General features: G+C 35.1%; 1 protein-coding gene across 3 annotated transcripts in view; it reads left to right on the top strand.

Annotated features, from left to right (window-relative positions):
- The window catches only part of Moe (moesin), a 221,519-nt gene extending 199,114 nt beyond the window's left edge, over positions 1-22,405 (top strand). For all 3 annotated transcript variants that reach the window (XM_069842153.1, XM_069842152.1, XM_069842151.1), the window contains 8 exons: positions 261-412; positions 4,157-4,240; positions 4,796-4,942; positions 7,038-7,298; positions 10,364-10,574; positions 12,318-12,464; positions 16,552-16,782; positions 19,915-22,405. In XM_069842153.1, coding sequence (XP_069698254.1) covers positions 261-412; positions 4,157-4,240; positions 4,796-4,942; positions 7,038-7,298; positions 10,364-10,574; positions 12,318-12,464; positions 16,552-16,782; positions 19,915-20,079 — 1,398 coding nt within the window. In that variant the 3' untranslated portion in view covers positions 20,080-22,405. The remainder of the gene's footprint in view (positions 1-260; positions 413-4,156; positions 4,241-4,795; positions 4,943-7,037; positions 7,299-10,363; positions 10,575-12,317; positions 12,465-16,551; positions 16,783-19,914) is intronic.
- Positions 22,406-27,440: the final 5,035 nt, after the last annotated feature.

Here is a 27,440-nt window from a genome sequence, read left to right as displayed (position 1 = left end):
GTAATAAGTTAAATGGGGTAATTAATTGTCCAATTTGAACGTAAAAAATAAACGACCTAAAGTTAGAGATAGGTCAGATATTTAACTTCAATTAGATCAATGAATTTAATTCTCCCTTTTTTTTTTTTTTTTTTTCTTTCATTTTTCTTTAACTCTTCCTGAGGTCATTTGACGGGGTCATCCTCTATTGTATAAATCAGACAACTCTAAACTGCCTCTGTAGCAATTCAGAATAAACCAATCTCTGATGTTACTTTCAGGTGAAAAATTCCATTCTCTCTGACGAGATATATTGCCCTCCAGAAACATCTGTCCTGCTGGCATCGTATGCTGTTCAAGCTCGTCATGGAGATTTCATGAAGGCCACTCATAATTCAGGATTTCTTGCAAATGATCGCTTGTTGCCACAAAGGTAAGTCTCATTGTTATTTTTCTGATTACGAATTACTTTACATCTATTCTCTCGTTAGTTTAAAACAAGTTTTCTGCTATTCTGAACATTCCATTTTATAGGATCCCAAACCATGTATCATTATAGACCTTTGTTCGAGATCGTGTGTATTTCCTTGGTTTACGCACAAAACCAATCTGCGGAAAATGTAAAATTCCACATTCAGTATTCCCAACCTAAGACACATAACAATTTCCTCTTCTTACCGCTTAACTGACATATTGATTTTACTGCTTTAGGCTTTTAATATATTATTTTTAGAGACGTTCAATATAGTAATAATTATAAATTGGAAACTAACCACTGCAATTTCACCTAAATTGCACTGTTAATTATTGTTTTTAAATATTTGCAAAAATTAAGTATACTCTAAAACTCCACTAAAGTTACTGCATTCGTGATGCAAGTAACATGAAGGAAGCCGTGAAAAAATCAACAAGATTCCAGATGCCGATGTTATTACTGCAATATGTTATATAAATAATATTGTTAAAATATTAAAATGAAAAATAAATCATTACATAACCTTACAGTTTGTTTTAAGTTCGCATTTATAGACTGAGGGGGGGGGGTGAAGACAGACGTATATCACGGCCTGCTGGAGTATAGTAAACACAGAAAACATTTTAAAGCAACAATGTTGAAGATAGGTATTTTTGTTTTCCAAATTTGCCGTCATTGAACAGAAACCAAGATGGAGATTTCATTGCAACTAATTAGAAATTCCTCTTTCAGGTATATAATAAACGATCTTCGCACAAAATAATGTACGATACACGAGCGGTATGTTTTCTTTCAATTCTCGGAAATTAAAAAAGCTCAACTACGTTTTGCTTTTTCAAACTTTTCCTCGAACATGAAAACTTCAACATACCACTCTTGTAACGCATATTACTATTTCAACATGTGGCACACTTGTATAATGTAAACCTTTGGTTCCTAACTAAGGGTGAATTTTTTCATTAAAAAAAACTAGTAGAGTGAGATATTTTTTAAGATTGGTCCATACTGACACTTGCGGCAGAAAAGGTCGCAGTTGGGATTTCTCTCGTAGTTCTTCTGTTTCTCCATATTAGGCATCTACATTATTCCGTCAACATTTCTCCATTCTGTTATTCCATAGCATTTCCTGAACACTGGCAGGTGACTGGCCTAGGGATGATTGGAGTTGCCTGCTATGAACCTGGATACGCAGTGGTCAGGTGGTGAGAGTTTGGGAATACACTAAGCTTGGTGGTCAGTGCAATAGACCATATAAAGTTGCAGTAATGGGTCGTAGTGTCCCCTCCCTTAAATACAAATTCAATTCAATTCAAGGTTTGTACGATCTAGCAATCCTGGCTGTACGTAAGTCATTCTCTTTTCTGCTGATCGCACATCTACACTGAGGTTACTGAACATTGACTTGTGCCACATTTGCTAAAAGTTCACTCTTGTAGATTCACTTTTTTTTTCCTATGACAATCTTCACTACTTTCATACTCGTGGCGGTCGACCTGGTTGCGAGTTGGTATAGCGCTGGCCTTCTATGCCCAAGGTTGCGGATTCGATCCCAGGCCAGGTCGATGGCATTTAAGTGTGCTTAAATGCGACAGGCTCATGTCAGTAGATTTACTGGCATGCAAAAACTCCTGCGGGACAAAATTCTGGCACATCTGGCAATGCTGATATAACCTCTGCAGTTGTGAGCATCGTTAAATAAAACATAAAATTTTAACATATCTTGTGGCACACCAGCAGATCATTTATAGCACACTACTGTGCCATGGCACTTGAAAATTGCTGTTGTAAACAATGTCTGAAAGGTTTTGGCAGTATTTGAGTGTGTTCTACTGGCTCTGAAGATGAAACGAGTTCCTGTGAACCTAAACGTGGACACAGCTCTAGACTTCATTGTGACATAGTAACGTAACATTACTGGAAGATGTTTCGTTATAGACTGCAGTATCACATGCAGTTTTTGTATGATGTGCTGCCATTTGTTTTGAGTTGAACTGCCAGGATCTCCCTTGACGAACGGAACTCTGATTGTTTGATTGGTAGAGGACTTTTGGCCTGCATACTCTCCTGAGTCATGAACATTAAAATATTTCCTTTCCTTTTAATTTATTGTATTCCATAGATCTTACATCAACATTGTAGCTTTGAAATGTGGTAAAAGTGTGTGTGTGCATGCACATGCGAGCACATACATAGATATACAACAAATAATTACAAATAGACTATATAATAATAGTAAGCAGAGTTATTAAATTCACAAGTATAAATAATTCATCATTTGAGTAGAGAACATGAGAATGGAGAAATTTTGTTAATTCTGTTCTAAACTTTTTCTCTTGGTCCTTCAAAGCTTTAAGATAATTATTGTGTAAGCAGTGCATTCAAGGCATGCTTAAGAATAATGAAATTTTTTATCATAAAACTTCATAAGTGAAAGAACATAGTCACACTGTAAGGTGAAGTTATTTTGGGAAGTTGCCCCCCCTCCCCAGGATGTTCTTTTATGCACAGGTTATTGTTTTTAGGATATTTAAAAAAAAAAAAAATGTTTATCTTCAGATGAGTCAGCTCGGAATAATAAATATTAATCTGTATTTAATTATAAAATGAAAGTACGAAAAGCAAGCCATTTTAAGAATGTTTATATCGCCAATAAAGGTAAAGATTTTAATGCATAATGGACAGAACTCTATTCAGGAGGTATAACCTCGTGCTAGTGTAGTTTCTGGCGGGTGCGGCCTTTGAGGAGTATTAAAATTTGCATTTCTATTGCTCTGAGTGAGTTCAGTTTTCTATCACTGAAGTTTTAAGACCATATATTAATGTAGCCACCACATCCCTATTATAGAAACTAAGATTTTTTTTTTTCTGGTCTTGTTCTATTAACATCTAAATTCTTTCCTGTGTCGACCTGGTTGGCGAGTTGGTATAGCGCTGGCCTTCTATGCCCAAGGTTGCAGGTTCGATCCCAGGCCAGGTCAATGGCATTTAAGTGTACTTAAATGCAACAGGCTCATGTCAGTAGATTTACTCGCATGTAAAAGAACTCCTGCGGGACAAAATTCTGGCACATCCAGCGATGCTGATATAACCTCTGCAGTTGCTAGCATCGTTAAATAAAACATAGCATTTTTTTTTTTTTCTTTCCTGTTCTTCAAATCGCACACTGATACATTGTAGGTATTGTGAGCTAGTACTTTCCCTTATCCATAACACATTTATTGTTCATCATTTCTTACACATCAAAGACCAGTAATAGATGCTTAACAAACATAATTCTCTAAGTATTATTGACAAAGTATGCACTTGTGTGTCCTATATAAATAAATTTTACTGTGAGAATTGTTAAGCAAGACTTTTAAAGAGGACTGAGCTCTGTAAGCTTTTTTATAATCCCCTGGAACCTTATCTTTGTTCTACTTAATTTGTCGCAAATAAATTAGGATTACTGCAAAAAGATCCCCAATTCAAGGAAACTCAATACCACCAACTTGAACTAGTAATAACTGGTGTCATTGTCATTGGCTTACAAAGTTTTGAAGGATTTTATTTTAATTTGTTTGTTTTATTATAATTTATATTGAAAGGTGTCACTGTTGCTATAATACGAAGAATGCTTTTAAAAATTGTTGGAAGGTATGTGTTCGGATGGTGGAGGACATTAAAGAATACAGAACATTTTCATAGTTAATTGTTCGTTTCCAGAGTTATGGATCAACACAAGATGTCTCGAGATGAGTGGGAGCAGAGCATTACAACGTGGTGGAATGAGCATAAAGGAATGCTCAGGTTAGTACATTTGGCACAGTAATTTTTTTTAACTACCATTTCTAAAGGAAAGGAAGAGAAAGTTGAGCACGACATTTTTTATTACATGGAAAGTATAATAGTGGTAATCTATCCGATATTGGAAGTATAATTTTCATTGTTAACAGATTGTGTGTTTTTTATAAAACAGGATTGTCATTACGCTTTCCATTAAAAAAATTATATATTAGGAATTTCTCTCTGCAGGACAGTGTGAGTACAGTTAATACTCTATTGTTAGTCTGTATGAAGTTAGTTTCAACTGTTTTTCAATTTTTCAATTGAAAAATCGACAAAAGTTGTAATAATCATTTCGGTTACTTTGTAGAGTAGTATAAGAAAATAACTGGCCCAGTATTTTTCTAGTGCAGTTTAAAATAAAAGTGATATTGATTTTACTGTTTTCCAACTGGGAATGGCAATATTGTGTAACATTATTGGATGATGGAGTATCTTTGCGATTGTGACGATGAATAATTTAATGTCGTATAGTAAATAAATACGTTAATAAATTTTTAACGTTTTTTTTATTTACAGGGAAGATGCTATGATGGAGTACTTGCGAATTGCACAGGATCTGGAAATGTATGGAGTCAATTACTTTGAGATTCGTAACAAAAAAGGAACAGAACTGTGGCTTGGTGTAGATGCCCTTGGACTTAATATTTATGAAAAGGATGATAAGTAAGTAACAGGGGCGAATGCTAGTCAGGAAAGTTAGGCTTGCTCTTTTATTCATAGGGGAAGATGGGAGGATATAATAATTCATAATTAATAAAAATAATCAGACCCACATAAATAATTTATTTTATAATTATGAAATCATTATGAGTCAGGGATCATATTCCCTTGTCAGATGTAGAAGTTCGATATAATATAACAAACCTGGCCAACAAAACAGTTTATTTAATTTTTTCGACCCTGCCAACCAATGCACATTGTTGTATTGAGCTGCACTGAACGATCGCACATATCATCTTTAATGTCTGTCTTCTCTTGAATAGTCCTTCGGGAAAATGGATTTAATAATAAGGTTTCAATAACACACAATTCCGAACTCATTGCAATACTTCAAATTAATGTTTAAGAATTAATAATACATGCAGCAGCTAACACATGCATTCCGCTCATACAATTACGTTGCACTCGGAAATCACAGCACATTCCTGCTGTCAATACTGATCTGTGCAACGTTAAATAGTCGTTGGTGTAGCTCTCGGACCAGAGCTTCAAACAATACATAACAGAAGCATGTGCGCCTAGGACGGCCCAAGGAGGAAGGTAATTGCACACGCATCATATTCTCGCTATTTCTACGTCTTTCCTGTAGCTCCAAGAAACGAGCAAGCATTGCGATACTTGCGGTGTGCAACCTGTGGTTGGTATTATGCCTATACAGTATTCCAAAAATCAAAATAAATTTTAATGTGCATAAAGCCATTTTGAGAAATACACATTCTACGAAAATATTGGGCTTGCGCAGCAAGCATAGCATGCCCTGAGTAATCGCCCCTGGTAAGTAATTTTTTTAGAATTGTCTTGTGCGAAAAACGTGGTACTTAGTTACTTCTGCTGCTGAATGTAATGTGTAAATTTTGTCTCAAAACGAATAATTTCGTGTAGTGTTCGGTGTGACTTGGTTAGGCTTGATTCATGTGTGTGTCTACCAGAGACTTGGAGGAAAGAAGCTATTGATTGCTCTGAATGTGACTTCATTCTTCAGTAGTTTCATGCCTCCCATCCCAAAAAGATACTTCATTAAAGAATTAAGTTAGGGGCGTGATTTTATGACGATTATTTTTTCCTGATTTTTGTGATTAGGTGATTAAAATGGTTTGATAAAATTTTGTTTTAATTATTATTTAAATAATCCCATTGAGACTAACAGAAAATTGTCTGAATCATTAATTAAATTCATAATTCAATTTCATTGGACTTTCCTCTTGATCATATGAAATCAGTTGTGGGGAAAAAGAAATGACTGTCGTCTGCTTGTGCTGCGCCCTGGAAGTTCTCCCTGAAACTATGCGTACATCATTGCTAGATGCCAATTGCATGTAATGGTGAATGATGAAATAGTAGAAATATTCATGTATATTTTATAACTAAGAAAATTCCTACTATTTGAAAGAAAGTAATTTTCCGTGTGAATTCTTCATGAATATACTATTATTATATCGGAATTATGAAGTAATTTCGTGGATTCCTATGAATTTCGCGAAAATTCACGGATATATTTCACTTAATTTTAGACTTTCATTGAGGAATTAGCATTTTGCATGCTTAAAATTAAGTTTTTCACACATTTCGCGTATATTGTTAATGCTAGAAAATCACACCCCTAATGTTAGTTTTATAACAGGAAGAAATTCTGGAAGGATTGTATGGGAAGTCCAAATATGACTATTTTAATAGCTGAAGTATAGTTTTGGTGATGACTGACTTATACCGGTATTATAAGGATTATTACATTGAATGATCGGCATAAATACAGTGAAATTAGGCAGTACTTTAAAAGTTTTGAATCTTAAACTGTTAATATACAATCAATAATCGTGACTTTATTTACTTCTATTTATATACTGATAGTACAACTATCCTGTTAATGAAGAAACTGTCTGAACAAATGACCAGTTATAAATATAAACATTGTTTTTTTAGTAGTAGTATAAATTTTGCAGGTATTTAAAGGTTCATATCTCGTAATGAATAGTTAGCAGACTAAGTTTAGACTATGAATCTAAGTGGAAGTAGTCACAGAAATTATCTTTTCTTGCAGATTGACTCCAAAGATTGGTTTTCCTTGGTCAGAGATCCGTAATATTTCCTTCAATGATAGGAAATTCATCATTAAGCCCATTGATAAAAAAGCACCAGACTTTGTGTTCTTTGCACCACGTGTGCGCATCAACAAACGTATCTTGGCCTTATGTATGGGTAACCATGAACTGTATATGCGTCGCCGCAAACCAGACACCATTGATGTCCAGCAGATGAAGGCTCAGGCACGTGAAGAAAAGATTGCAAAACAACAACAAAGGTACGTAATTTCTTGATTTAGTGTTATGAAATTTACAAATATAGATTTAAGTCAGCGTTTCTCAAACTATGGTCTGCGGACCACCTGTGGTCCTCGAGTTCTGCCCTTGTGGTCCTTCAAAAAAGACAGAAGAAAAAATAAAATTCAAACTAATTGCATATCACACTATAGCTGAAAATCTCAGAGTTTGGAAATGATACATGGCAATTGCCTTTCATGTTTTCTCCCAGTACTCTCATTTAATGAAATTTATTACCCTACCTGTCTACCGATTTTCCACTCTACTCTCAGCAACAAAAAAAAGGGATTTAAAGCACTATGAACGTGGTGTTTCCAGTCATCTTTTCCCTGCACATCTGGCGCCTTTAACCCAGCCAGAGACCACTTGAATTCATAAGAGGACCAAAGTATCGAACCTTTACAGGTATTTATGATTTTCTTAATAGTTTTGCCAACACCCAGTCTGCACATTGAAATGGTCATGTACTGTATGTTGTACACCAATAATATAATTCTGAAGTCACAATTTGAAACTTATTTTCCAAGTAAATATGACGAATTTTCATGGGTTCGTGATCCCTTTCATTGTGATATTGAAAATAACAAACTTGAGTGAAAGTGAACAGTTAATTGAACTCTCGAATGGCACCGTACTTAAAATGAAATTCGAAGTGGAAGATATGGTTAATTTCTGAACTGCATCACAAGTGAAAAGAGAACATAATGAATTGTACAATGGTGCTTTAGAGATTATAATTCAGTTTGCTTCTATGTATCTGTGTGAGAAAGGGTTTTCATCACTAACTCTAATAAAAACTAAGCACCAAAATCGACTCTATGTATGTGACGATCTCTGACTTAAACTTACCAGCATACGTCCAAATATAGAACAATTGTGCAAGAATTGGCAGGCTCATCCATCTCATTGATGCGAGTACCAACATTTATTTATTTTTTAGTTAATTAGTTAAAGATTATCCAAACTCTAATGCCTTAAATTATTTAAAAAAAAAAACGAAAATGAATTTTCTTCTGTTAACATTAACTTAATTAGTTACTACTAATATCAAATTAATTTAATTAATTTTAATTAATTAATTCTATTTAAACATATATAAATATACTCGTATTAAAATATGCTTCAAAAAAGTTTGAGAAACTCTGATTTAAGTCATTCCTCTTTATGTTAAATTGCGTTATGCTGTGTGCAATGAAGCTTCAACATTTGAAGTTCAGTGGTTGACAATTATATGCTGTCTGTGAACCACTACATACAAAGACAGTGTAGGAAGTTTGCACTCGAATCATTTTTTCGGGTTAAGAGAATTATTATTAGTGACTCACTAATGAGTGTTCATTTTGACACTGTATTTTATATACAGTAGAAGCCCCATTTAACGTGATTGTTGGACAAATATCGGTCCCTCATTATAACTTAACTGCGATATATTGGGAAATAACTGTAAGGTTGCGTGGATGTGTAAGAAAAAAAAGATATTCGGTCCTCGTGCCATCATGCTCATTACAGGGCTGCCATGAATCACGTAATTTTGATTATAGGGTGCATTCGAAAGCACAGTCTTGAACTGTTCGTATCGTGAAATGTATTGTGCAGAGCGGGTAGAAGCCAGCGTATGCGTTACATATTCTGCGTTTTATCCCTGATATCAGGAGTTTTATAGAGTTCAAAGTGTGTTTCTTAAATAACGAGAGTTCTGTATAACATTCTATGTTCTTAACAATGCCCCCCCCCCCCCCCCGTTGGCTCTAAATTAGGAAGTGCTAATGAAACGTTACACAGTCAAACAAGGGAATTATTTATAACGTTTATAAATTTATGAAAAATGAAACAGGCTCCACTCATAACATAAGGAGTATATACAGATTAAAATAAATCGACCATAGTACCCTAGTTATCGGAACATTTTAATAAAATCACATAGTATTAGTTATTAGTATTTTATTACAATGTCAAATTCAATTATTACACGATTACATATTTCTTATAACATCTTTGTAATTTCATTCAGTGATTTTATATGTAAAAGAATTCGTGCTTCTGTATTTTCAACAATGCTACGTTATTAGTTACTCTGCAACAAGGTTTAGGTTCTGTTACATGCGCTGTGATAAATCTCACTCGAAACATCAAGCCAGCAGACGACTGACAACTGACGACAGTTTGCCAAACGAATCGAAGTGAGGTCGAGTGCACCCGAACGTTTCCGAAAGTTCGCGCAGCTTTCTGTGGCAAGCTCTTCTTGCGTTTACTCTACTGTAAATTTAAGTACAGTAATTAAACATACAAAATAGAAAAAACCACTCGCCATTTATGCATTTTACTACACGCTACATAACTCCACATTTATTAAACTCAAAATTACACATCTACACAGCAGACTAAAAGACTGCACACTGTACGTAACTTCAACAGATTTTCAGGATTTCTGAAAAGAGAAAGCCATATCTCAGGCAAATTGTATTGAGAACTTGTTGAGGCAGGGTTTATTTCCTTGTTCTATTCAATCCTTGGAATTCAATTTTACAGCCCCCGAACTAAAGTCATTGTCCATTAGGGTCGTGTACCTGGCTATGGTGGTAAATTGTACTGCAGGAATGTGCTATGCGGGAAGCTCTGTGCTGGCTGCAATATTTCACTGCATTTGAAATATAAAAATTGAAATAAATTTAACATTTTTGGGAGACGTGCTTCCCCTCGCATTAAATACGAATTTTCATATATCGGCCAGTGTTAAATCGAGTTGCTTCTGTATTTTTTATGCTGTGTCGTAAAGAAAGAAGATAAGTGTAGTTTCCCCCCCCTCCCCTCCCCCCAAAAAAATACAAAACAAAATCCTAGTTCCAAAATCTGCAACTAGGATTTTGTTTTATATTTGTCTGTATTGCAAGTACATTCTATTGTCAAAAGAACGTGACTAGTCACTCCGTGTTGGTAATGTCATTATCGTAAATGTTCCCCCCCCCCCCTTATCTTGTATCCAGATTAAAATAGAAAGTGGACATTGTGTGTTGAGCAATCTTGGTTTTGTTTAAAAATATTTTAGAGAAAAGCTGCAACTTGAGATTGCAGCAAGAGAGCGTGCAGAAAAGAAGCAACAAGAGTATGAGGAAAGGCTCCGTACTATGCAGGAAGAAATGGAAAAGAGACAACAGGATCTTGCTGAGGCTCAGGACATGATCAGGCGTCTCGAAGAGCAACTCAAACAGTTACAGGCAGCCAAGGAGGAACTAGAAGCTCGACAGAATGAATTGCAGGTACATTAAGTTTATGCACATTCATAGAATACATCGGTATTGTGAAACTGGGTGTGTCATCTTTTAGAGACATTAATTTCCTCTTATGTAAGAGTAGTATCCTTGAATTGGTGAATATGTATATAACTAGACAGAAAAAAAAAATTCTCCCGAGTTTTTCAGTCATTCATTGTGTTCTGTCCAAGGCCAGGTCTTTCACTGCAAACCCAGCATTTCCCAATCTTTCCTATTTTTTACCTGCCTTTTAGTCTCTGCATATGATCCATGTATCTTAATGTCGTCTATCATCTATCTTCTTCTGCCTCAAACTCTTCTCCCATTCACCATTCCTTCCAGTGCATCCTTCAGAAGTCAGTTTCTTCTCAACCAGTGACCCAGTCAATTCCCTTTCCTCTTCGTGATCAGTTTCAGCATCATTCTTTCTTCACTCCTTCAAACACAATTTAATTTCGTATTCTGTCTGTCCATTTCACACTCTGCATCCTTCTCTGTATCCACATTTCAAATGCTTCTAGTTGCTTCTCTTGTCGTAATGTCCATGTTTCTGCCCCTTACACTGCTACACTCCAGACAAAGCATTTCACTAGTCTCTTCCTTAGTTCTTTTTCCAGAGGTCCTTTCCCCCCCCCCCCCCCCCAATTGTATTCTCCTTTTGACTTCTTGGCAGCAGCTCATGTTACTGCTTACAGTACACCCCAAGTATTTGAAGCTGTCCACTTGCTATACTACCTCATTAATTTACCTTCTTTACTTTTCTTTCTGTGTCCATGGTAATCGTCTTATTGGCATTTATCTTCTTTCTATACTGCTCATAACTGTCATGTAGCTATTTAATTTCCCTAGAGTAATTAAGTTCCTTGACAATGTTAGGAGAGAAACCAGAATGTTTATTAGCTTAAATCATTGTGAAAGTCATAGGTCGAGAAATGTTTTTTATGAAGCCATGCTTTAACAGTATTCAAGTACTCCCCCCCTCCCCCCAGTATTTATCAGAAGTGTATTGTTATAATGGTTACTACTTCTCTATAATTTACATTTTTCTCAAAAATCGTGTATGAACTACAGAATTTTGTAATCAAAATGAGATGGAAGATGAGAGAGAGATGGAACGGAGAAAAATTCTCTCCGGCGCCGGGATTTGAACCCGGGTTTTCAGCTCTCCGTGCTGATGCTTTAACCACTAAGCATCAGCACGGAGAGCTGAAAACCCGGGTTCAAATCCCGGCGCCGGAGAGAATTTTTCTCCGTTCCATCTCTCTCTCATCATCTGAGAAAGCAGAATATCTGCATGGAAATATCATATGTACTTCGGTACATCAAAATAAATATGAGATGGAAGATGTTTAAAAGCCCAGTAGACGTAAGGAATCGTAGTTCTTCTGTGAAGTATGCTACTGTTTGTCTTGGAATTAAAGAAATTTCAAATATCTTCATTGATTGAAGATTTATAATTGCTTCATTTTTATATTTCGAAGCTTCATATTTTAAAGTTAATATTACGTTGTGGTTTACATACTTGTTGGCTTACATTTACTTAAAGACAAACTTAGTTATCAAAATCCTTCTGAAATGTTCATCTTGAAAACAACTGCGCTTATTCCAGCAGTTATCCCTTTTACTTATTCCTGTTAGTATTTCTATTAAGAAGAATAATTATTGTCGCTGGATTTTGCTGTTGCTACTACAGCCCTATGACACATTTTAATATTTGGTATATTGTAAATAATAATGTTAATGTTTCAGTCCATGATGGAACGCCTTGAGGAAAGTAAGAACATGGAAGCTGCTGAACGAGCGAAATTGGAAGAGGAAATTAGAACTAAACAAGAGGAAGTGATGAGGATTCAAACTGAAGTGGAACAGAAGGATGAAGAGACGAGACGTCTCCAGGTTTGTAATGTGCTTCTTTAACGTAGAGGGCCCACTATAGCTTCCTCAAAAGCAGGTTCATAGTGTTCGATTTTCTTTGGTAGTTCGAACAGGTTTTGTGTTATCCTTCATTGTATACATCTAGGACAGTTTCATTTGGGGCTAAGCGGGATGAAGTTACAGGAGAATGGAGAAAGTTACACAACGCAGAACTGCACACATTGTATTCTTCACCTGACATAATTAGGAACATTAAATCCAGACGTTTGAGATGGGCAGGGCATGTAGCACGTATGGGCGAATCCAGAAATGCATATAGAGTGTTAGTTGGGAGACCGAGACGTAGATGGGAGAATAATATTAAAATGGATTTGAGGGAGGTGGGATATGATGATAGAGACTGGATTAATCTTGCACAGGATAGGGACCGATGGCAGGCTTATGTGAGGGCGGCAATGAACCTTCGGGTTCCTTAAAAGCCATTTGTAAGTAAGTAGGACAACGTTTCTCAAACTTTTTTGAAGTGGGGACCACTTTTTTAAGTCAGAACAGTTCCATGGACCATCTTACTCTTTGTTCCCTCCGAAAGCAAATTTATCATTTTTGTAGCATATTTTAATACCAGTTTATTTATATTTTAAAGTAGAATTAATTAATTACAATAATTTGTAATTATATTTTTTGTAGCCAGTCACAAGTAACTTATAACAAATTCTGTGCAGTGTTGATTCCTCCCTAGCCTGTTAGCAGTTAGTTGTTTGAAATCCTTCTTACGTGATACACTCTAGTTAGTTGTCCAGGACTCTGTTAAATAGTGCTCATTATAAATAATGGAAAACTGCCTTCGACCCAGATTTTTTTATAGGAAAGTAACATGATACGCTTCATTTAGGCAATGCTAATAGTTCGGAAGCTGTGTGTGTGAAGAAATATATTAATTATAGTGCCATTAAAGAAATACCTAGTCCTAGTGGTAGCTATTCAAAGAAAAAAATACTTTCGTAAATACGACAAGAGTTATTTGGAACTTGGATTTACTTGGTGTGGCAATGAGAGTGAGTGCGTTGTTGGTTACGAAGTGCTTTCAAACGAGTGTATGAAACCCTCGAAATTGAAACGGCACTTAGAGACCAAACACGCAAGTCTACAAAGTAAACCTGTCGGATTTTAAAATAGGCGGAGTCTAAAATTTCTTATAGTAATCTGGAAAAACAAATAAAAAAAATTAATACAGAAACATGACCGATTTTCAACAAGTAAAGATGCAATTTGGCACGTTCTATTATTGGTGTACAACGTACAGTACGTGGCCATTTCAATGTGCAGAATGAGTGTCAGCACTTTGGTCCTCTGTTATGAATTCGGGTGATCCCTGGCTGAGTTACAGGCTCGGCGCCAGATGTGCAGGAAAAGATGGCGAGAAACAACCACGTTCATAGTGCTTTAAATCCCTCTTTTGTTGCTGAGAGTAGAGTGGGAAGTGGGTAGACGGGTAGGGTAAGAAATTTCATAAAATATTAGTACTGGTTGAAAAAGTGAAAGGCAATTGCCATGTGCCATTTCCTAACTCTGAGATTTTCTGCTAGGCCTATAGTGTGATAAGCAATTCGTTTGAATTTTATTTTTTCTTCTGTCTTTTTTGAAGGACCACAAGGGCAGAACTAGAGGACCACAGGTGGTCTGCGGACCATAGTTTGAGAAATGCTGATCTAGGAGATCAAAATTTGATCTTAGTTGTATACCATAATTTATTAGTAAATATTACATTAGTTCCCATATTTCGCATGTGACTCACTTCAATTGCAAGGTGCTTCTTTCGTGATTTCCAGCTTTCTTTGATACAAAATTTTGATCACATGATATAGTGACATCTGTAAGTGGAAGTCATTTTGTTATAAAATTATATGTTCATTTGATAAAACTTTTCGGCTTTGATGCATGATCACACTTGAAACCCTGACATGATAGTGAAGATATGTGCAGTGCCTTTCATAATTTTGTCACCAATAAATTATAGTAAAACTACACATTTTTTTATGATCAAATATTTAAAATTTGGAAGGTACAAAGTGTTATTTACACTAAATTAATTTTGCTCGAAATTAGGCTTGCAGTAAAAATGTAAGAATTAAAAAATATAGTACATAGCCATTGTTAAGATGCAGCTCACTTTGAAATTCGCAGCTGCCCTTGCTTCTTGTCCCAGCACGTTACCTTCAGTAAACTGGTTATGCGTGAGTGGGAGAATCCATTTAGAGAGGGGAGAGAAGTATGTGAGTTAACACCTACCTCACAGCTCATTGTGCAGAGGAAAGAAGTGGAATATTTTAAACGGTGATGATCTGGCACCAAAGCTGTGATCACATTGAATATAACTACCCTAGCACCCATCGAAACTGAAAATGTTTTGATATAACTGAACAAATTGTAGAACAGTTACCAAAATTTGAGGGCATAGTTTATTTCTTTTAGGAGCAAACAATAGAAGCAGTTCGAAATTATACTTTTTTTTTTTTTTTTTTTTTTTGTAAAATAATCACATGCTATTTAAAATATTGCTAAATGCCATTTGTTAAGGTTTTCTCACGCGATTTTTTTTATTCAGGTCTCCATAAAAACGTATAAATGAAGTTCTACTATACTATGTTTGCATGTCCTGTCCTAACTTGAAATATTTTAAATGTTTCACAACCTTGTGGTAAAACTTTGAAAATGGAGTCTTGCAGCAAAATCCACAGATTGATATCTTTTTTTTTGGTTCTGGCTTCATTAGAAATTTTCAATTTTTAGAAATGCATAATAGCATATTAAAAGACTAGCCACTATGGTCCATTGACTAGAGCAATGGACTCCATCCTATGAACCAGAGTTCGATCCCCAGCAAATACTCCGGATTTATGACTTGTGTTGGGCAAGCTCGTGGTCCAGGTAATACTGGGGGAGGAGGGGATTTTCACGGACTAGATCAGCCTCCTGTGACACATCCGTTGCAATGTCTGTTGGTAAATTGGTCTTTACAAATGGCTTCATATGGGTTTAATAAATAAATAAATAAACGAAGACTAACGCGTAATGAGTAAGTTTATGCAGTTTACACTGCACTACTTGCATCGAAATTGAGAAATTTAAACTGGAAACACCTTAAATTAAAAATATGCTGATCATGCAAAACTTGAATTTATAAATTGTGTTACGAAATGGTGGTAGTAGCAAAAACATTAATAAAAATGTATGTTTTCATATAAAATAACTAGTTACAAAATAGCAGTTTCGTGTAAATGAAATAGTACATTATGCAACGAGCTTATAATGGCAGTAATTAAGACGCGAGTATGTTTATGAAACAAGCGCAAGTTTCATACGACTTTTTATGCTCGACCATATTTCTAACTTGAAATTATTCATAAGTATTCATGTTATTCTTATCTGACTGGGGAGCGGAACTGACCTTGTACAATATCTCGTAAATTGTGAGATGTGCGCAGACGCGAAAGTATTGATTTTTTCCGAGGAACAAATGTCATTGACTTTGATACAATCTAGAGAGTAAAATAAAGATTAATCTTGATATAACCATGAAACTGATTTAGACATTGAAAAACGAGATGACAAATTGAATTTATTTGAATATTATTTACAATTAACTCTAATTATTATAGTAACAGAACATAACCTTCTGCAACAGTATTGGATTTCCAGCCTCCGTGACGTTTCGCTAGTTGTCTTTTGATTGCATATCCGAGAATAATCGATACTTGCGCTTTCATATTGCTACAATGGTGTTTTCTGATTGGTGGAACACCTGAACTTTAATGAATAGGTGTACTTTAATGAGGTCCATTAAAGGGCTGCTACCAGGTGCATAATTACATTTCGGCATGGTAGAGCATAAGTTTTTAAGAGTTCCTTATCTCAATATAAAAGGGACATGAGTGTCGCATGAAATAGTCTACAAAATATAGCTTGTAATTTATTCCATTTAGGCTGATAACTGTAGAAATTCAGTTCATATATTTTCCTGCATTGCCAAATGCTAAGTAAACATCTGTGAAGACTTAGTTGTCATATAGTAAAAGTGAATAACAAATTGTAATATTCTTGATAATAGGAGGAGGTTGAGGAAGCAAGGCGGAAGCAAGATGAAGTTAAGCAGGCTCTCCTTGCTGCTACAACAACACCACAGCACCACCATGTGCAAGAAAACGAGCATGATGAAGATGATGAAGTTGTCAATGGTGATGTGAGTCGGGACTTGGCAACAGACGACAACATAATTGACCCTGTAGAGGAGAGACGGACATTGGCTGAACGAAATGAACGTCTTCATGACCAACTCAAGGTAATGTAGTTATAAGTAGTAACTTCCGGAAATTTTACAAATGGTAATATTTTTAGCAGTTTCCCAAAATTCTCCAGTCTACTGTGTTTTGTATCAACTATAACCTTGGTGCTGGACATTGCAGTTATTTTTTACACAACTACAATGCACTCACCATATTCTTCCACGAATGATTCACATAACATAGCTGAGAGCGTGTTTGTTATACTGATCAGCAGGGAACGGATTTATATGGACTAAAAATATATGAAATATGTAAATATATATGTAGTTATTTTTACCAAAATATGGAATTAAATATGGATTTTTACCAAAATATGGAATTAAATATGGACTTAAAATTATAAAAAAATGACTATGTACGTTAAATATTGGTACATTTTAATCAAACTAAACAAAAAATATAATGGACGTACCTTATCTTCCAATGTAGTTTCAACAAAACACAATTTTTATTGTCTGTTACCATAACAATAGGTTACAAACATTTCTTTCAAGTGCTGAAAAGTGAATCTTCTTCTATTGTCTCTGAGGATAGATTTATACTGACTAAAAGAGCGTTCGACGTCACAAGAAGTAACTGGTACATAATTCAATTTCACAATGTCTGCTGGGGATAAGTCCAAGTTAATCTTCACTGTTGATTCACCACTCATCACAGCAACAACCTTTTGTAGTTCTTCATATCCAGGGTTTTTTGAAAGTACAGTGTCCACCTTAGCTCTTACTGCATCTGCAACTTTACCTCTACCACGATTCAGTTGTTCCACAGTACTATTTATAATTTCAAAACTTTCAGATAGTGAAAGGTGCCTATTTTGGAGACTTTTGAGCGTTTTTATGATGCATGAAAATGTATGCTGAATGTGAGCTAAGTCATTCTTCACACTTATGTCACAGGTAACTGTTTTCGCAGTATCAATTGAGACTGCATCTTCAGAGTCCAATGCAAGGAGAACATTGTTAATAGAGTCTATATGTTCGGCATAATATTCAACTGCTTCTAGCCATGTACCCCATCTAGTTAAAATTGGCTTTGGTGGCAATGGAATTTCAGGGTACATTTCTTTCAACACGTTAACTCTACTGGGAGCTTTGAGAAATACTTTTTTCACTGATGAAATCAACAAATCTACTTTAGGGAAATTGTCTCTGACCACTTCTGCCACACGATGAAATGCATGCGCCACACAAGTAAAATGAGTCAATTTAGGATATACAACAGATAATGCTTGTCCAGCTTTGACCATATAAGGGGCAGCATCGCTAATAAAGAATAACACATTATCGTACATAATACCCTTTGGCCACAGGATACCCATAGCTTCGTTGAACAGTTTAACTATAGTTTTGTTATTGCACTTTTCTAGAACATCACAATGTAAAAGAATTCGTTCAGAATATTGTTCACTTAACAAACCGATAACTACATTACCAACAAGTCTACCTTCTTTGTCGGGAGTCTCATCAATGGAAACCCAAATTGAACTATCTTTAATTTCATCTCTTATCTTCTGTATTGTCTCATCGTAGATGGATGGAGCATACGTCTTCCTAAGTGTTGACTCATCCGGGATTGTATGTTGAGTATATTTTTCAAGGAATTCCCTGAAGACCTTATTCTTTAGTTTGTAGAGAGGAATATCAGCAGAGATGAGAGAACGGCACAGGTCGATGTTAAACTCAGATCTTACATTCGATGTTGTTGGTTGTGTTAAAAACAATTGTCTCTGCTTGGAATTTAGTTGTTTGTTGGCCTGATGTTTACTAGTTGTAATGTGTTGTTGCACCAGGAACTTTTGTGTAGATGATACTGCACACTGACACAAATTACAAAATAATATTTTATTGTCAGTTGATAAACCATCTTCTTTAAATTCTGAAATGTAACTTGTTAGTTTTGATTTTAAATTGACTGAATGACGTACTTTTGGCATATTTACCGTCTTTATAGTATGATTTACAAAACTGAACCTATGTGTACTCTGACTGGCATTTAACTGTTGAGCTGCACAACTGAAGTCTGTTAAAAATTTTAAATTAAATTAATACAGTTTTGCAACTTACTTTCCCATTGTTGATAGGACTGCTAATTTTCAAATAACTCTGATGTTAAAGGGATTACTGAACATGTGTTTAAATCTCTATTGTTGAAATGTATTTTTAAAAGTTAATGGAATTTTGTTTTGTTTTATTGTTAAACCTAATATAATATGGACTGTTTTATATGAAATATGGAAAATATATGGAAATTAACGAAAATATGTACTAAACTCTAAAATATGGAAAAATATGGAAAATAAAAGTAGGATTTTTCAACCCTACACATTGTGAAACATAAAGATAATGCAAAATATAAATTATATTAGCTTTATAAGTAAATATGTATTTACATATAAATCCTTTCCCTGCTGATCAGTATTGTTGATAGAAGATCTATGGCAATCAATTCACAGAGGAGCAATAAATATAAACATCTATCAGCTTCTGATGAGAAACATTCACAATTGTCAAGAATCATCTGAACACAATCAGTGACGGAATTGCCATTATGTCACAATGATTTTTCCAGAGGTGTCATAGTTTGGAGCTTCGACAGCAAAACACTGTCACACCCCACTTCTAGTCTTGATTATAGTTTACTATAGAAGTAAGATAATTCATAAATATTGGAGGTACTTCAATCATTTTAATTTAAAATACTAATATCCATTGCATATGTCCACACCTGTGGAGTAACGGTCAGCACGTCTGGCCGCGAAACCAGGTGGCCTGGGTTCGATTCCCGGTCGGGACAAGTTACCTGGTTGAGGTTTTTTCTGGGGTTTTCCCTCAACCCAATATGAGCAAATGCTGGGTAACTTTCTATGCTGAACCCCGGACTCATTTCACCAGCATTATCACCTTCATCTCATTCAGATGCTAAATAACCTAAGCTGTTGATAAAGCGTTGTAAAATAACCTAGTAATCCATTGCATATGTATTTCTTAAAATATTTTAAGAATGTGCTCGAGTACAATTGTATACACTTTAACATTCATAAGAGTTCTATGTAACATGTTGTCAGCAAATAGCTGGATACACTACGAAGATGAGTTCTATGTTAATATCTTCACAACTCTTATTTTCAGGCTCTGAAGCAAGATTTGGCACAGTCTCGTGACGAAACAAAGGAAACAGCAATGGACAAGATCCACAGAGAAAATGTACGTCAGGGCCGTGACAAGTACAAGACCTTGCGTGAGATCCGTAAAGGCAATACAAAGCGTCGTGTTGACCAGTTTGAAAATATGTAAAGAAAAGTAATGGAATGGCATGTTATCATCAGCTGCATGCATAGTGGCCCAAGCGACCAATTGCAACTCTAACATTATAATACATGCCCAGAGTAGTTAAATTTTATTGATTTATATTATATTTCTTTGTGACTTGTCACAGTGTAACGAATCATTAAAATTTAACTGTTAATGAGATGAATATTGCTGAAGATTCAGTTAGCAATGAGTTCAATTGGATCTTTTCTCCATGTTTGTAAGGTGTGTGGTAATTGTTCTTTAAAGATAAGAAGTCATACATTGAGGGTGGCTGTTCTCTTCTGTTCGGTCTAGGCTTCCTAGTTAGCTTGTCATTCATGATTGAGAAGTGTAAATACTATCCTATATTTTTGTGGACAGTGTTATTGACAATATTTATTTCCTAAAATATAGGAACCACCTCAGATCGAGATAACTAATAAACTAGCCACTCTGGGCTTCCTATTCTTCTTCTTGCTGTAACAGTTACCATGCATTCTAAAATGCTCTTTTGGAGAACAATTTGCATTTACGCAGCAATATTTCTGGCTTAACTTAATATTCAGCAATTGTCCGGCCTAAGATATTGGTTCACCAGGATAGTGGCCATGGTGTATGATGCATTTTTTCAAAGAATATTGGGAGAAATGGACATATCTTCTATTACAAATTGTGGCCTTGGTATGTTTGATGATTAACTCTTTTCAGAAGGAAGGATTAACCTCATGAAAGACTGTTTTGAAAAGTGTATGGATAGTTTTTTCTAGGAAAGTACAGGTTGTCTGATCACATTTGAAAACTTATTCTGTAATGCAATAATTATTCAAATCGGCTGCTGTCTCCTATAATTGTCAGTGAAGTAGTCTGATGAAGTAAGTTTACAGCTTTAATCACTGGAATATCTTGATCATTGGTGAGAAATTCGGTATGATGTTCACTTTCCTTTGGTATTTAAATGCAGTTTATATGAATTCACAATCTGGGTCAGAACACCTTGTACATTCATTTTTAGATTATATTTCTATATGCCAAATAACTTGTTAAGTCAAGTCTTTTGCCAGTTAATAGAAGTACTTTGTAATTTATACGGAACTGAGATGGGAAGAGGTTCGTTCAGTTAAGGATACACAATTTTGAATTCATGATAAAATTTTCTTGGATTGCAGTTGTGTAATAGTGATTACATCATTTAAACATACTCGTTTACATATGCTAAATATAGGTTTGTTGTGTCTTATTTTCTTGTAGCATTCCTTATCTTTTATTTTTCCACGTTCAAAAATGATTCCAAGAATTTTTTTTATAGAAAGTTAAATTGTACTTGGAGACCACGAAATAATCCACTGACAATAACACTTGAATATATTGTGCTATATTTCCTGTCTTTTTTTGAACTTGTATCAGTTTACGAGTTCTGTATAGAATATTTTCTGCTTTACACATATTACTTTGATACTTGCATTTCTTCAGATGGCTGAAAAAGGGGGATCAGCTTATGAGCAGTGCCATTTTACTGAATTCTTCCGAAACTTCATCTTTTCACTGTCACTTAATTCATTGTCAGATTTATATTATATTTGATTGGTGCTTAAAGATTTGTATTGTACATAGTTCTACAATCAATTGGTGCGCAAATGCAAGTCTTTTTTTCTGCCTCAAGTTTCCATTCTTTTGACGTCATACAGAATAATAGGCTCTCATTTGTTGACTGTGCAGTAGTTGATGATGCAATGCATAACCCACAAGTAGAGAAATGTCTTTTAGAATATGCATTTATAACCAAGTTGCCTTTTGAAGGAGGAGAAGAAGAAGAGTAAAGAGAGTGAATGGAGATGGAAATTGTGTTGAATCTTGTTAAGACACTTTTCCTCTACTGGGAGAAATAATTGCATCAGTCACTCAAACTTCTCTTGTTCCTGTTATAAAAATATTGTTAACATGATGGAAGCTAATTTTTATATCAGCTTGAACAGTTAATTAAGTACTAAGTAATATTAAAAATAGTTATTGGAAATTTCTGTCTACTTTTTAATAAGTAGAGTTTTTATTTTCTGGTAAGGGATGTAGTAAGTACATTATAGTCCTACAAAAATTATTCGAATTCCAACTTCTAACCTTAAAATAAGTTTATATTCTTTTTAACAGGCCATTTGTACTATTTTGAAGTGACATAGGGAATATTCAAATTAGAATATTCTGTAAAGCAGCAGATTTGAACTGAAAGTGCAAAATAATCCTTAAGACAAAAAAAAAAGATATTAGTTTTCTAAGTACTTCTGTATAGCACTAGGGATATTCAAAACAAGTAATAAAATTATTTCAATTTGGGTCTATATTTTTTCTTCAGTCCAGATTTAGGTATGTGGGTTTAAAGGTTGAGCTTTGTGGGAGCATTCAGGCGGATATGTCTGTACAAAACAAATGCCTCAGTCAAATGAACCTTCATTATTTATGGAACTTCGGAACGTACTTTTATGCCCTGCAACTTACTTCCCCCCCCCCCCCCCCCCGCCATTTACAAAGTTAATTTTTGTCCCTTGAATTTTTGTATGTTTATAATATTATACATAACCGTCCTGCATTTACGTTAGTGTAATTTAAAGTTTCCCTCCATGTATACTACTGTGCATCAGTATAAAATTGCAGAGTGGGGAAAACCTTTAGCCAGTCGTATCATTTTTAGGATTTATATCTATAAATAATGACGTTCTGACTGTGGAACTACTGTTAAGGAGAATTTGCAGAGTCGGGACAAATAATGGCACATTAAGGGGCATTGCAAAAAAAAAAAATATTTATTTTCAGGATTACAGTGATATTGATGATTTGATGATTGTGATCCTGTTCTCACAAGTGTAGAGCCAGTTACACATTGAGAACGTTTTGAAAGTATATTTCTGCTGCAGGTGATGATAAAATGTTCGAATAGCTCTGTGAGCTAAAAAAAAATAGTCGTTGCCAAACAAAGAAAGAAAACCAAAATATCAAACTTCTTTACAAAAAGGCTAGTAACAAATGTAATTTTATTCTGTGTGTGAGCTCATGAGATCTGTTGTAGGTTACTGTAATTTTCTATAATTAAAAAATTTCCCTCGATTTACAAAACTTTTCCTCTGGTTCCTTGAAAATGGTAAGAGTGGAGCTCTACTATACCCATTTGAAAATTGTTTGGATCGTGTTGACAGAGCTTATAAATTTTACTCTCTCAAGAACTGAGAATGATTTATAAATTTACATTCTCAAGAAGTGAGAATGATTTATTTCTACTTGTAAATGTGCTAACTTAGCCAGGGAAATGAGATCAACATTCCTTGGTATAAAATTGTGCACATTTAATATCTCTTAACTCCAATAGAGTCCCGCGCCACGGTGTAGCGATCTAAGGCATCCTGCCTAGGACTCGCATTACAGAATGCGCGCTGGTTCGAGTCCTCATGGGGGAAGAAATTTTCTTAAGAAATTTCGGCCAATGTATGAGACTGGTGCCCACCCAGCATCGTGATGTACTTGGAGAGCTACGATAGGTAGCGAAATCTGGTTGCAAATGCCAGCTATAACAGATGGGGATCATCGTGCTAACCACAAGATACCTCCATTCTGGTTGGATGATCGTCCATGTCTGCTTAGACGTGTGGGCGTGAGACCGGCTGGTTGGTCTAGGCCCTTCACGAGCTGTAGTGCCATGGATTATAAAAAAAAAACTCGAATAGAATCGTATTTTTCTAATCTGATTAGAATATCGTGGTCATAAATTTCTTAATTAAATATTTGCAATTTAGTACTGGTAAGTACCCTTTCAAATGGATTATACTCAATGATCATTTACATAGATGGTTCCTGATGAAGGAAAGTGTATTATTGTATTCCACACAGTACATTCAACAAAAACCACTCATCCTATTCCACACAGCCCTCTGTAGCCTTAAGCTGTCACTATGCTAGCAAATGCATGGGTTAGAATTGGTAATCAAGAGTGGATGTATACCATATGTTTCGACACTATTTTGTGATTTTACAACAATATTGCGAAGTCATCACAGCAATAATAATAATAATAATAATAATAATAAGACTGTGGCATGATAGTACAAATTCTCTTGTCTACATAACAAACTAACTTTAAATTAAAATATTCTGATGTAATACAGGTTATTCTACAAGATTAACTGTCGTGGAAGAAAGTAAAGAGAAATATTTTCTGTTTAGCCGATCTAAAGAAAGCAACTGATTTTGTATAACTGCTTGAATGTGGTGATTTTACTCAGGTTCTTGTAGTATATTCTGTGGTGTGTGAGAAAAAACTGTCGAAAATTAAATCAAGGAAATCCCTAAACATTAATACCACTCTTAAAACAGCTTCGAACATAACAGCACATGTTTATTTTAATCCTAGTAGATAGGACTCTATTGCTGACACTTTGCAATTGTCCTAACCATATCCCCTGCCTAAAAAAATGTCATAGGGACTACAGTACTTGAATTGTATAATAGTAAGGACAGTGAAAATTACATTTTAGATTTTTTTAGTTCTGGCCTTATATGTGGAATAAGGGGTAAGTCTTTGTCAGCATCTTCATCTTATGTACGCCCATGGCACTTACTGCTACTATAACATATAATCTACTTCTGACATTCTTTGTGAAGCACGTGGAAGGTACAGATCCAGAGTGCAGTGTTGTAGCTGGCAGCATTCCTCATTCGCTGCTTTAGAGACGAGATGGCAGGCATGCAGAGATTTTGTGTCCGCTAATGAGTGGAAGAAAGTATTTACAATACAGTGACACTTGAGCTAAGATTGTGTGTGGAAACACTGTCTTCACTTGCCTTGTAGTGCTGCCAGAAAGGCAAGTGATGAATTGAGTGTGATTCCAAAGCTCACTTAGTCCATTTGGCTTTTTTTTATGATATATTTTCGATTTTTTTTATAGACCTATATCATATTTTAACCTTCCAAAAAAAAAAAAAAAAAAAAGAAAAGAAAAAAATTCCAATCCTTGTCTCAGAGTTTGTGTTATTGTGCATGTTACTTGAAAACTTGCTCAGTCTAGTCCTTTCATAAAAATGGACTGAATGCATTTTGGGATCACTCTCTTCAAGTTTGTATTGGTTGTTCATTGTGGGTAGAAGGGAGTTCAAAAGCAGACATTACTGAGATGCTGCAAGGCTTCTTTTGTTGCGATAGCTTTAATATTAACTGTTTCTCGACCCCTCTACCCCACTTGCAAGATTTATTTTGCTAGAAGTCCCTCAAAAGGTTTGTGTCAGTGTTATGATTTGAAGTTATATTCAAATTGAATATGAGTACTGCTGTACAACATATGATCTAGGCCTGCTGAAACATCTGTTTGTGCGAAGTGAAACTTTAAGAAATGACCACCAGGAAAAGTGGCCATTCACGAATAAGATTCTTTAGCAATTTAGGATACAGATCCTTTTAAGAGGACATCACCCTTGGCTAGATCCACTCGTAAAATCTGATAACCACTGTGCCACCAGGGGTGACTAAATTCCTTTCTAATGTCCTTTATTGGGTCTTGGCAAACACTAATTACTGGAATTGAAATTAACCTTTGTGCAAATCAGAATTTGTGTTGCATTAAAAAAAACGTGTGTGTGTATATATTATGCAACTCTAGTCTTTCAAGTAAAGCTTCTTGTAAAGCAGATTTGAACAATTTCAAGGGAAAAATTGTTCCGGGGCCGGGTATCGATCCCGGGACCTCTGGTTGAACGTACCAGTGCTCTGCCAACTGAGCTACCCGGGAACTCCACCCAACATGATCTCAACTTTTCCCTTTCAATGTATATATAAATTATAGGCATAAAACAATTACCTGCTAGAAAGGTAGAAATTAATTTCGGTTATTTATTGACGTGAATTATGAGTAAAGTGACGTAAATACAAGAGATTAGTACTTCAAAATTAATATTTGAGTTTGCATTTTCGAAGGGATGTCTGTTATATGCAGGTAAATGTTAACACATTATTTTTTATTTTAACATACTTCCTTTAAACAAAGGCTGACCTGAGAGAAAAAGTATACTAGAGAACGTTAATGTGCAATTAATAGCTTATTAGAATTGAAAATTCGTAAGTTCAGGGATATAATACAGTAGTAAGAACTACAAAAGAAAAAATACAGAATAACTTCTAGAAAGATATAAAATATTGTGAAGTTATTGGAATTAAAGTCTTTCTAGGTAGTTCTGGTCTTGGCCCTATATTCAGGCAGCAAAATTAATTTTTTCTAGAGCTACATCCAATCATGTAGGTTACGATTGATGATAATACTATGCATACTATGAAGTATCAAAATCATATTTCTAAGTTCTTTTTCATTTTGGAAGGAGAAAGTTACATAATTCTGCTACAATATTACTAGAATTGTTCTGTATTGACTGTCGGAGGTTTGTTGGGTTGCACATAGTACACTTCACGAATTTTGTCAACCATATGCTTATGAAATTACAACCGTGAGGCAGTAAATCTATAATATTAAAAGTTTTCGAACAAGGGGGGGGGGGGGGGAAACACACACACATTCTGCTCGTGTCAAACTCTACCAGAAATTGTGCACATGTTTAGGTAAATACAGATAACCTACAAAATTTCGGATGTTTTTTATGACTGTTTCTTTGAACAACGTCTTTGGATGAGTTTTATTTTTTTTATTTTAGTAGGTTATTTTACGACGCTTTATCAACAGCTTAGGTTATTTAGCGTCTGAATGAGATGAAGGTGATAATGCCGCTGAAATGAGTCCGGGGTCCAGCACCGAAAGTTACCCAGCTGGAATGAGTTAATTGATGTATAAAATTAAAGTGAAGTATAGTGGAAAGATAAATGCTGTAAATAATATTAATAGACCATAACATTTAGGAACTAAATTAATATGAAGCTATATAAAAAGGGTGTATAATTTTTACATGTTAAAAAATATAAAACCTAATTGATTGTGTCGGGATTCGAGCTGTCGATTCCATACTCTAGACACAAACACTTTAGCCACTGGACCACTTTGCTTGCCTTCGAGCATTAGATGATTTCATAATACAGTAGAATGCTCCCAGCACTTCTGCATATTTCAGGTTTGTTTCGTCTCAAAAAAACTACAGCATTTTACGTCTATTTATTTGTATACGTATTTGAAATAGTAACTCCCCCCCCCCCCCATGTTTTAATGTCTCCTTAGCATAGATCTGTAATATTTATACGGGAAAGAGTGACGAATATCTCTTCATGGTATGAACCAGGATTTTAGTCTGAAGCATTGTGGGATTCTTGACTTAGAAAATACTTGAGCTGCTCAACATTTCTGTCCCTCACTGTCACTACATATTAGCATTGTTTTCTGTGACAGACT

Source organism: Periplaneta americana, chromosome 12 (assembly GCF_040183065.1).
Source record: "Periplaneta americana isolate PAMFEO1 chromosome 12, P.americana_PAMFEO1_priV1, whole genome shotgun sequence".
Taxonomy (NCBI): domain Eukaryota; kingdom Metazoa; phylum Arthropoda; class Insecta; order Blattodea; family Blattidae; genus Periplaneta; species Periplaneta americana.
Note: the sequence above shows the minus strand (reverse complement) of the source record. Positions and strands in the feature narration are given on the sequence as shown.